We start from the raw sequence: 12544 nt of genomic DNA, 5'->3' as shown, positions 1-12544 counted from the left end.
GTTAGTTATCACTAGTTGATACCTAATCACTCTTGCCCCTTGAGCAACCATCCTAAAGCTCTTCACTCTCAAATCCCTAATACCTCCCTCTACTTCCTCACTGTCTGTGGTGCCTTGCTCTGACTTCCTTAGAAAATAGAAACCCATTGATTTCCCTCTTCACTTCAACATTTCTGGTTGACCCTGCTCTTGTTTGGTTTCAATGGACACAATCTTTCTTCTTTTCCCCTGTGTTCTCTGCTACCAATTATCCTCCAGTGGAACCAGTCTGTCTCCTCACCTTCCTCTCTGCCCTCTGGCCCTAAGTGACTCAGGCTTATCTCCATTCACTTCTCCCAGCCTTGCCTGTCAGAAATGGCTTCTTCCATTCCTTTCCATGTTCAAACTATACCAACTTTCAGATTACTCTAGGAAGTACAGACCAATTCAATTTGCATTTGTTCTTTCTTCTCTCAGTCCAAAGAACTTAAGGTATGTAGTATTTACTTTACTTCCCCAATTAATTCCTTCCTGCTTGTGGATGTTTTATACTACAGCTCTTCTTATCTGCATCTTTTTCCCTCAAACTTTATTTATAAACTACTTTAAAATTTTTTTTTAATTTTTATTTATTTATGATAGGCACACAGTGAGAGAGAGAGAGAGGCAGAGACACAGGCAGAGGGAGAAGCAGGCTCCATGCACCGGGAGCCCAACGTGGGATTCGATCCCGGGTCTCCAGGATCGCGCCCTGGGCCAAAGGCAGGCGCTAAACCGCTGCGCCACCCAGGGATCCCTATAAACTACTTTATAGCAAGGTCTTCTACCTCACTGTGTAAGTAGTCTTCTGTTTATAATATACATTCAAATATTTTTTCATAATGGAGTGGTAATAAGTTTGCTCAAAAATTAACTTTCCTATGAATCCCACAGCATTCATCATTATCCTGAACATACTGACCCTTTCGGATCATGTATGTAATGAATGTACCTTTTTAATCCTTTGTTCATATAAGCCTCATGTAATTTAAAGCAAAGCCTTCTCTTCTGGTAGGACTTTGCCTATTTAACTTACTTTGTAATGTTAATAAGCAGTTGCCCCAAACTGGTGCTTCTAGGGAGGATGACAGTTAAAAATGGGGGATTGAAAATAAATAAATGAATGAATGAATGAATGAATGAATTTAAAAATGGGGTTGAAAGTTCCAGACAGGGGGATCCCTGGGTGGCGCAGCGGTTTAGCGCCTGCCTTTGGCCCAGGGCGCGATCCTGGAGACCCGGGATCGAATCCCACGTCGGGCTCCCAGTGCATGGAGCCTGCTTCTCCCTCAGCCTATGTCTCTGCCTCTCTCTCTCTCTCTGTGTGTGACTATCATAAATAAATAAATAAAAAATAAAAAAAAGAAAGTTCCAGACAGGATGCTGAGAATCTAATACAAAAATATGAAATAAAAAAAGTAAAAAAACAAATATGAAATCACCTGCAAAAATGTGTGTGCATGCCACATTTTTCAGGGGAACAAATCCATATTTTCATCAGATTTTTTTTCCCTCCTTAAGACTTCAAGATTAAGAATCACCAGTTTCCTCTGGGGTACCTGGGTGACTCATTCGGTTAAGTGTCTGACTCTTGATTTCAGATCATGTCATGATTTTAGGCTTGTAAGCTCAAGCCCTGCATGGAGCTCTGTTCTGGACATGGAGCCTGCTTAAGATTCTCTCTCTCCCTCTCTCATGACTGTGCTCTCTAAAAAAAAAAAAATTTACCAGTTTCCTCAAAAAGTAAAACATGGTATTATGACCTGGCAATTCCAATTTTAGATATATGCCCAAGAAAGCTAAAAAAATAAAAAAATGTTAACACAAAGACGTGTATATGAATGTTCACAGCACTATTATTCAGAATAGCCAAAAAGTGCGACCAACCCAAATGCCATCAACTGATAAATGGATAGACAAATGTGGTATTACCATACCATGGGATATCACTCAGCCATAAGAAGGAATGGAGTATTGATACATGCTACAATACAGATGAACCTTAAAAATATTATGCAGTGTGAAAGAAGCCAGGCACAAAAAGCTCTATATTGTATCATTTCATTTATAGGAACATCCAGAGTAGGCAAATATCCACAGAGACAGAGAGTAGATTAGTGACTGCCAGAGGCTGGGGAGAGGGTCTAATGGGGAATGACTACTAACGGATACCAGATTTCTCAGTGTAATGAAAATGTTCTGGAATTATAGTGGTAATGGCTGCACAACTTTGTAAACATACTTAAAAAACCCAATGAATTGCATACTTTAAAAGGGTGAATTTATGGAAAGTGAATACTAAGTCTAAAAAAACCCTTCTGGGCAGCCCGGGTGGCTTAGCGGTTTAGCACCACCTTCAGCCCAGGGTGTGGTCCTGGAGACCTGGGATCGAGTCCCGCGTTGGGCTCCCTGCATGGACCCTGCTTCTCCCTCTGCCTGTGTTTGTGCCTCTCCCTCTCTGTGTCTCTCATGAATAAATAAATAAAATCTTAAAAAAAAAAAAAAACCACCCTTCTTCTTACTCAGCTGCATGCTGGGTATCTTTTGTATCATCTTTCCATATCCAAAGTCTATGCATTCAGACATTACTCCTAACCATCTCCTTTTCTTCAGTTTCCTAATTTACAGGTAGTTTCTCAGGGTGGAAAACTCCAGAGCTCCCTCTAATTTCTTTTCTTTCAGTTGCAACATCCATCAGTCACCAGTGCCAGGCCTTTTTATTAATCATAAAAACGGTTACCACTCTTGAATATGCAATTCCTGCCAGACACTATGTTAGATGATCCACAATTACCTTTAACTTTTACAACAACTATCCATTTTACACAGGGGACAAAACTGAGGCTTAAAAGGCTAAGTATCTGTCCTTTAGTCTTTCTCCCTCCCATCTATCCTCCACCGTTCAAGCAGTGATTCTCCTGAAATCAAATCTGATTATATTACTCCCTTGTGTAAAGCTCTTTAAAGGCGTCCTACTCTTATTAGAAGGATGGACTAAGATATCTACCACGGTTATTTTTGTAATCTGGTCGGTTAATAAATGACTCCTCTCAAATGGAAAAACAAAAAATAAGAAAAATAAAGGCCTCCTACTGTCATAAAGTCCAGACTCCTTAACTTGGTATAAGTGGTCCTTCACCATCCCACTTCTCTCACCACTTCTAATACCAGCTTCTTGCGGTTCCTGGATCATGCCATGCTCTTTCTTCTCCTGCCCCTGGATTTGGCACAGAGTTCCCTTACTCATTCACTCACTCAAATATGTATTAAGTGCCCACTATGTGCCTGGGCATTGTACTTGCTACTTGGACACACAAGGTGAATAAAACAGATGTAGGTCTGTTGTAGGTCCCGCCCTCAAGGTACTTAAGTTCAAGTGGAAAAAACAGTAACAAACAAGTAATTTCAGATTGTATAACTGAAATGAAGGGAGCAGGATTATCTATGGTTAGGAGTTAGGGGAAAACTACAATGACAGTTTTAGATAAGTTGCTCTTTTTTTTTTTTGAAAGATTTAAAAACAAACAAAGATTTATTTATTCATGAGAGAAAGAGAGAGAGAGAGAGAGAGAGAGAGAGACAGGCAGAGGGAAAAGCAGGCTCTACGCAGGGAGCCCGACCTGGGACTTGACGTGGGACTTGACCCCGGGGTCTCCAGGATCACAACCCAGGCTGAAGGCGGCGCTAAACCGCTGGGCTACCAGGGCTGCCCTAGATAGGTTGTTCTGGTAAGAACTCAGGTGGTGACATACTCTGAAAGCTGAAGATTAGGTAAACCAACTATGTGAAAAGAAGAGGAGGAGGCAATGAGTGACAACAGATGCTCCTGGAGACTTCAGCAGAGCACACATCAAGGATTTCTGTAGGCCATGGTTAAGAGTTTGGATTGTATTCTAAGTGCAATGGAATTCATTGAAGAATTTTAAGTAAGGGAGTGTCACTTTTTCTGCTGCACGGAGACGGGATTGGACGGGCACAAGGTAAAAAGCAGGTCGTGAGGCCTGAAGATAAAGTAGTGGTTTAGGTGAGAATGTGGATGATTTGGACAAGGGTCTGATAGTGAAGGAGAGGAGAAAGACAAATTAGATGCAGAATTGACCTGATTTGCAAAGTTACCCACTGAAAGTAACAAAGAGATGAAGAGAAGATATATAGAGTTTGGGGAATTGTCATCAGAGGAAGTAAGCTTATCACAGACACAGAATCACAGGATCTCTGGCCCATGCTGACTGCACATTCATGAGGTTTATCATTTTCATTTTATGCTGTCATCAATTTGCACAGGACTTTTCCCAGCAAAATTTGGCCATGTCAGTGCAGGTGCAGGAGGACAAGAGGTTGGCTTCATCGAGGGCACAAGTTTTTTTGTTTTTTTTTTTTTAAAGGAGGGCACAAGTTCTGCCAGAAGAATAAAAGGCAGGGAGGGACAAGGGTACAGTGCATCTTCAAGGGAGAGATCATGAAAAAATATATTTTATATATATTTATATGTAAAAATAACATGCGTCATAAACTGGACAAGGGAGTACATACAGATGGACAGAAAATGTTAAGAATCAACGAATGTGAGGTACAGATGTAGTTCAAGAATTGTAAAAAAAAAAAAAAAAAAAAAGAATTGTACCTGTAGGGTATATGAGGGAGTTGATAAAGACAAGAGCCTGTGGTCAGACAGGAGGAAGTTACTTTTTTTTTTAAAGATTTTATTTATTTATTCATGAGAGACACAGAGAGAAAGAGGCAGAGACACAGGCAGAGGGAGAAGCAGGCTCCATGCAGGGAGCCCGACGTGGGACTTGATCCTGGGTCTACAGCATCAGGCCCTGGGCTGAGGCAGTGCTAAACCACTGAGCCACCTGGGCTGCCCCAGGAGGAAGTTATAATTGTCCCTTGGGCTTGCACTGGTCATTTCCCACTCTGGGCAAACATGACTATTTGATCTCCAACCATAGCCATCCTGGGTCTTCTGCTCTCTTCCCACAACTCCCCAGCACTACCACCTAAGTTTGGCACCATCCCAATCAATCTTTAAAGGTTCACCTCCCGCTACCCCTTCCTTGAAGCACTGTTATGTTTCCCCCACTGGGATCTCCCTCCTGGTGACAGTCTCCACCCGGTGTGTACCTCCTGGGATTATTATTCGTGTTACCAGTTAGGAGTCATTCTTTAACTTTCTAGGCTGTTACTCAATTGGAAAAAGGCATTATGGGCAGCCTGGGTGGCTCAGTGGCTTAGCGCCGCCTTCGGCCCAGGGCTTGATCCTGAATGAAGACCCAGGATGGAGTCCCACGTCGGGCTCCCTGCATGGAGTCTGCTTCTCCCTCTGCCTGTGTCTCTGCCTCTGTCTCTCATGAATAAATAAGTAAAATCTATAAAAAAAAGAATGGAAAAAGCCATTACGATAAACAATCAAAAGTCTCTCGATCCCCAGGGGCAGTACCCAGAACAGCGCCAGGCACAGAAGCAACCACTCAAAAAGTGCCAAAAGAGATCTCAGGCACATGGGCCACCCTACCCTGCTGGTTATCTAAGGCCGGATTCCGCCAAAACCTGACAAAAAGCTCATAATCTCTGTTCATAATACAGCCAGATATTTCCATTTACCTCGAGTGGGCTCCTCTTTCACAAATTTAATCGGGCTCCCTGCATGGAGCCTGCTTCTCCCTCTGCCTGTGTCTCTGCCTCTCTCTCTGCGTCTCTCATAAATAAATAGAATCTTTAAAAAATAAAATAAAATAAAGGGGGTCCCCGGGTGGCTCAGCAGTTTAGCGCTGCCTTCAGCCCAGCATATGACCCTGGGGTCTCGGGATCGAGTCCCACGTCGGGCTCCCTGCATGGAGCCTGCTTCTCCCTCTGCCTGTGTCTGTGTGTGTCTCTCATGAATAATAAAACCTTTTTTTAAAAAAAAACTTAATTTTAACGCATTCAAACCACTCACCACTGGGTGATATGCTATATGTCGGCAAATTGAACCCCAATAAAACAAAGAAAAAACAAAAAACCAAAGCACCCAGACGCGTGAACGGCACAGGCAGGCTGCGGGGGCTGGAGACCCGGATGCCCCCCGGAGGAGGCCACGCACCCCCTCAACACACTAAATCCTCCTCCAGTTCCTGCGGCGCGGGAGGCACGTGGACGGCGCTAGGCCACGGGCCCAGGAGAGCCGGCGAGCCCCCGCGGCCCGGCCTCAGCCCGGCGCCTACCTTCCACCTCTCCGGCTCCAGCGGCGGGGGCCGAGTCGGGGGTCGCCCCCGGGGCTGCCGCCATGGCCAGCGGCGCCCCGGCCACACGCGTGGGCAGCGCAGCGGGAGCCCCTCCGAAGCGCCGCCGACCCCGGCTCCCCCCGGCCGTGCTGCCGGAAGTGGTCCCGGCCGCTCCCACGCTCCCCGGAAGCGCGGCGGCGCGCCCGTCACGTGACGCGCGCTGGGCGGGGCCACGCAGGTTTGTTTTGATTGCCCTGGTTCTGAAATGCCAGCACGTGGTCTAGGCTCCGGCGCTTTTTTTTTTTTTTTTTTTTTTTTTTAAACCTTCCCCACAGGCCGTAAGATCTTTCTTTCGTTGTCGCAGCCTTAGTTTCTGCTCCCCGTCTTTTCCAGTCGGGTCCTTCCATCTGCCTTGGCGCTTTCCTCCTCCCAACAGCTTTGGGAGTTTGAGGGGATGGTTTGCAGTTTTGTGGGGCGTGGGGCCCTAGAATGGGTCTCCGCCTCCGCTGACTCCGTGGGTACCAGGACAGCTCACGCTTCTCTTCCAACCTCCCTGGCCCTTCTGGCAACAACATGATTCCGTCTGGTTCTTTTTTTTTTTTTTTTTTTTTTAGGATTTATTTATTCATGAGAGACACAGAGAGAGAGAGAAGCAGAGACACAGGCAGAGGGAGAAGCAGGCTCCATGCAGGGAGCCCGATGCTGGACTGGATCCCAGGTCCCCGGGGTCACGCCCTGGGCCGAAGGCAGGCACTAAACCACTGAGCCCCCCAGGGATCCCCCGATTCCGCCTGGTTCTTGTGGCTGCGGGGGAATACGAACTTCAGGCAGACTTTCTTTCTTTCTTTCTTTCTTTCTTTCTTTCTTTCTTTCTTTCTTTCTTTTAGATTGTATTTATTTATTCATGATAGACACAGAGAGAGAGAGAGAGAGAGAGGCAGAGACACAGGCAGAGGGAGAAGCAGGCCCCACTCTGGGAGCCCGACGCGGGACCCGATCCCAGGACACCTGGATCACGCCCCGGGCTAAAGGCAGGCGCCAATCCCCTGAGCCACCCAGGGATCCCCAGGCAGACGTTCTTTAAGCGCGTTCTCCGTGACTCATTTCCCGACCCACACAAGCCAAATCGCTTGACTTAGGGTTTCAAGGACACTCGCCGACAGCTGTCAGGCTACCGGATCTGTATAATGAAATAAACAACCGGCTGCTTGATCAGAGAGATCACACCCTCCCCCTCCCCGCACCCTTCTCACTTACTTTTCATTTGGTCAAAATCCTAACAACTGGAGACGGATCCAAGCCATTAGGGGCAGAAGTCTCTTAGTCTTCATCCACATGTCTTTATTGCTAGCCCATCAATGACAGTCAACGGATAGAAAGAGATCTCTACCTTTTTCTACGTGCGTATGAATGGAACTGGCTAGCTTATGGTGTCGGTGGGCGTGTAAGACATGATGATAAAAGTATGCAAGTACTGACTGTCCGTAAAAACGAAATTATTTTCAAGCGGCAGACGCAACGGCTCAATCTTACCGTATCCCCCATCCCCAACACACACACACACACACACACACACACGCCTTTAATTCCCAAAATCAGAAATCCAACAGAAATAATAATAAGTCCCAATACGGAAGCAAGCAGTAGCTTAAGTAATGGGAGGCATCCGAGTTGTTTACTCGGCACGTGATGTAAACTTAGGCCCTGCCTCCAGCAATCCCAGGCTCCCGGGCCAACCTCTTAAAACAGCGTCTCCGGGGAGTCTCCTTCTCCCGGGCTCGGCGGCGCTGGGACTTCCTCGTGCTTCCTCCGGGAGGCTGTCTGCAGGCCGGCGCCCGCCTCCCGTGGCTCTCCGGGGCTCGCGGGGTGCAGGGGTGCGGTGGGGGCGAGGGCTCCCCTCGCGCGGCCCCCCAGCCTCCGCCCGGCGCGCGCGGCACCCGCCCCTCCTCGCGGCCCCGGGCGGGCGCGCAGGGCGCAGGCGCAGCAGGCGTGGCCCGGAGGCCGAGGGCGACCGCAGCGGCGCGGGGCTGCTCGGCGGCCCCCCGGACGGCGCTGGGCACAGGCCCCGCGGGCCACGCGTCGCCATGGGCGCGGGCTGGAGCAGCGAGGAGGAGCGGCAGCCGCTGCTGGGGCCCGGGCTCGGGCCTGCCGCGCCGGGGGGCGCCTGGAGGGGCCGCGGGGAGGCGGCGGCGGCGGCGGCGGCGGCGGCGGCGCCGGGGCCCGGGCGGGTGTACGGGCGCCGCTGGCTGGTGCTGCTGCTCTTCTCGCTGCTGGGCTTCGCGCAGGGCCTGGTCTGGAACACCTGGGGCCCCATCCAGAACTCGGCGCGCCAGGCCTACGGCTTCTCCAGCTGGGACATCGCGCTGCTGGTGCTGTGGGGACCCATCGGCTTCTTGCCCTGCTTCGCGTTCATGTGGCTGCTGGACAAGAGAGGTGAGGGGGTCGCTGCTGGGGGAGCCGGGGAGCCGCGGGCGCGGTGGTCTGAAGGGTTACGTGAGGCCACCCGGTGCTGCTGGCATCCCATTCCCAGCCCTCCGTCCCCAAAGCGACAAAGCCTCTTTGCAGAGACTGTATTTGTGTTTACATCGAGGCCCATTATGCAAACAAAGCTTAAGCCATCTTCTAAACGTTCACGTTTTATTGCACAGTGTGGACCTCAGAGCATTCCTGTGCATGTGCTATTTATGCCTTTTTTTTTTTTTTTAATACCTGAGCAGGATGACTGATGCTTTGACTTCAAAGGGATTTGGAGAGGTGGAGGGTGAAAGGTCAGAAAATTGATGATGCCCACAAGTACTGAGTTGGCCTTTGCATCATAGATGACTCCAGAGCCCAGGGCTTTTGGGAAACTCCGATCTCAGAGCTATGGTTTCTGTAAAATGGTGCACTGGCAGCTTTAAAGTGTGTGTTGGTGACTAGGTGGTTGTGCCAGTCGAGATGTAGGATTCTCAGATAAAGCAGGGCGGATGAATGAAGTGTTCCTCTCTGAGGAACACTGTGGACACACATCTCTCTTTTACCTACCCCTTCCCAGTGTAAAAAAAGAGGAGAAAAAAGAGGTCGTACGACTGAATGATAAGGCATTGAATTATACCACACAGATCTGGGTACAGGATTTAGGATCACTGTGATGTAGCTGCTGAAAAAGGAGGACAGTTTTAGGCATGGAGGTAGAGTGTCAAACAGAGACAGCTGGATATGCTCTGGTGTGTAGCCTGAGCATTCATTTTAAGGAGCCCATTGACAAACTGGAGCGTTGTTAAAGTCGTGTGGCAAGAATAATAAAATCATTGTGTGTAAGGTTAAGGGAACTGGGTGTGTCAAGCTTTAAAAAGAAACTTGAGGAAGAATGTAAAACATGTGAAGATCAAGTAAAAGAGGAATTAGGCTTACTGTGTGTAATTCTAGAAGGAAGAACTAAATTGAGTGAAGCTACAAAAGGATGTAACTCAAAGCAATAAAGGAAGAACCTTCTAAGAACAAAAAAGGTGTGCAGCCCTGGAAGGTGTGTCTTGACCGGCATAGACCTTCCAGATAGAGTAGGTGCTTTTGCAGAGGATGTGTGCTAGATGCTGAGGAAAGGCTTCTTGTACCAAATGGAGGTTTTCTTTGTTTTTTGTTTGTTTACTTTTACACCAATTTATAGATTGTATTTGGATTTTGCCAGTTTTTCCACTAGCATCTTTTATTTATTTTTTTCCTGTTCCAGGATTCAGTGTAGGGCTCCAGATTGCATTTAGCTACAACTTCTCCTTAATCTCTTCCAATCTGTGACAGTTCCTCTGTCATTCCTTATAAGGTTGGCTAAATTTAGGGGAAAATCTTATTTTGTGGTTATTTTTATTTATCTTTTCATCAGGAGCATGTTCCAATATTATTTTTCTAAATTTAACCAAACTTGTTTTTGTGGTAGAAGAATGTTAATTTTTACCTTTTTCTTATAATTGTATGAACTGTCTGTGGCTAGATAAGTTAGGGATTACCTCTTCACTTATAAAATAAGTTATTTTAGGAATTCTTTTGATAGTTCCTCCACATAGAGAATTAAGTTTTATTTTTTTATTTTTTTTAAGATTTTATTTATTTATTCATGAGAGACACAGAGGCAGAGACACAGGCAGAGGGAGAAGCAGGCGCCATGCAGGGAGCCCAGTGTGGGACTCGATTCTGGGACTCCAGGATCACGCCCTGGGCCGAAGGCAGATGCTAAACTGCTGAGCCACCCAGGGATCCCCGAGAATTAAGTTTTATTTTTTATTATTTTTTAAAGATTTATTTATTTATTTGGCGGAGGGAGAAGCAGGCTCCCTGTGGGGAGCCTGTTGTGGGACTCGATCCTGGATCCTGGGATCACACCCTGGGCAGAAGGCAGACACTCCACCGCTGAGCCACTCAGGTGTCCGGAGAATTAAGTTTTATATTCACCATGGGTTGAAGCAGTAAAAACTAAATTTAAAATTTCTCTTTGGGAAGTGATTTTCCTTTTCAGTAGGAGAAAGCTAATATACTTTCATATGTTGGCTGTCCTGCTACAGATGTCCTATCTACATACCTAGAAAGTAAGTTCTCAGCATCCTTGGGTACTAAAATATCTTGCTCTTTAGAGGGTAGATAGTTGTCTAGCCTTCCTACTGCCATAGGCCCCAGCCACCTTAGCATAGAAGACCAGTTATCTTTGTAAGGTGGGTTTTATACCTGCTTACACCTTTTCATTTTTTTAGTAAAGAGACAAAAAAGGACTAGGTGGTGAGATAATAGGAGATCCAAGAGCAAGTGTGCCTTAGAAGTCAAGTGAAGAAAGTTTCAAGGAGATAGTACTTAAATGTATGCTAAGTACTAGAAAGATAGCCTTCACAGAGCCTACATTCTAATGAGGAGACCTAAGCAAAAAAAAAACAAAAAAAAAAAACCAAAAACAAACAGTAATATTAAATATTTAGTATGTCAAATGATGATAAATGCTATGGAGAAAAATAAAGCAAGACAGGAGAGAAAGAGGAGGTCATGGTTGAAGACTGGAATGCTTGAAACAGATTATGTCTTGAATGCAATCGTAGTAAAGATAAAGTCAGAGTATAAACAGCCAAACAGACTACTGAAGTGTAGGGCAGAGGACATGATCATAGAATAAGAAGTCAGGGGACTGAGAGGTCAGGATATTGAAATGATCATCTAGTGGATCTCTAAAACACCAGATTTATGAAAAAGTGGTGTCATAAGGAGGAATATTGAACCAAGACATTTGCAGATGGTGAGAGTAAATGCCCTGGAGACAAGTGTGTGGTGGTCTATAGACAGCTGCAGCAAGGAGTTTTTGAGTATTAGAATAAAATATTAATTAGATCAAAGGCTGTTCTGGCCATAATGGAGTAATAGGAACTGGATTTATTCTTCTATTTTCAACAAAAACAAAAACCAAAAAACAGTTTTCAGACACTGGGCAGCAGGCAGGGCAGAGCAGTGATCCTATGAATACCTCAGCCCACTGCCTGGAAAGAATGTCCAGGTATCTGTGTAGGGATGGGGAGCCTGGGCTGAGTGCTGCAGTTTCCCTAAGTTTAGTAGACAGTTGAGGATTCCAAGAGACCAACTTAGCTAGAATTCTTAGGGTGGAACCAGAGAGGAAAAAAACCTCACAGAAAGTTCTATAGGGAGTTTCTCTTGAGTCTTCAGCTGATAACCGATCAGCAGATACATGTGAGGAAACTACCAAACACTGGAAAAAGGACCAGCAAAAAAGAACAAGCAGAACAATTCCTCAGGTTCACACAAGGCTGGGCATAGTTCACATTCCCAAGGCCAGAAAGGGAAAACCCCAAAATACATAAGAGGTTGGGTTGAATATTGCCTCAGTAGTAAAGACAAAAGAACCCTAGACTAAAGAATGCTCTGGTTTCACCTAATAAAGTTTAAAAGTGTGCTTCGGAAAGATCAAAAGTAACTTAGATATCTCTCAGTATCATTCACAAACATTTAAAGAAGTGCTAAAAAAAAAAAAAAAAAACCATCCAACAAGGTAAAATTCAGGACTCCTGACATTGAAATAAAAATTTACAAAGTATGCAAACAAGCAGGAAAATACAACATGTAGAGAAAAAACAATGAATAAAAACAGGTCCCAAAATGGCACAAATGGGGACACCTGGGTGGCTTAGCGGTTGGGCAGCTGCCTTTGGCTTAGGTCATGATCCTGGGGTCCGGGATCAAGCCCTGCATTGGGCTCCTATGAGGAGCCTACTTCTCCCTCTGCCTATGTCTCTGCCCCCCCCCCCACCGTGTCTCTCATGAATACATAGATAAATCTTTAAAGGAAAAAAATGACA

The 12544-nt window shown here is 46.1% G+C and overlaps 1 protein-coding gene across 2 annotated transcripts in view; it reads right to left on the bottom strand.

Annotated features, from left to right (window-relative positions):
• Positions 1–8650, bottom strand: part of HSPBAP1 (HSPB1 associated protein 1) — a 64667-nt gene extending 56017 nt beyond the window's left edge. Inside the window, exon 1 of one of the 2 annotated variants that reach the window (XM_055315974.1) lies at positions 7959–8650. In XM_055315974.1, the coding sequence (XP_055171949.1) occupies positions 7959–8535 (577 nt within the window). In that variant the 5' untranslated portion in view covers positions 8536–8650. Of the gene's footprint in view, positions 1–6221; positions 6384–7958 lie in introns of those variants that run through there. The other variant, XM_055315975.1, reaches the window with a different exon arrangement.
• Positions 8651–12544: the final 3894 nt, after the last annotated feature.

Source organism: Nyctereutes procyonoides, unplaced genomic scaffold (assembly GCF_905146905.1).
Source record: "Nyctereutes procyonoides isolate TBG_1078 unplaced genomic scaffold, NYPRO_anot_genome, whole genome shotgun sequence".
NCBI lineage: Eukaryota > Metazoa > Chordata > Mammalia > Carnivora > Canidae > Nyctereutes > Nyctereutes procyonoides.
This window is presented reverse-complemented; position numbering and strand designations above follow the sequence as displayed.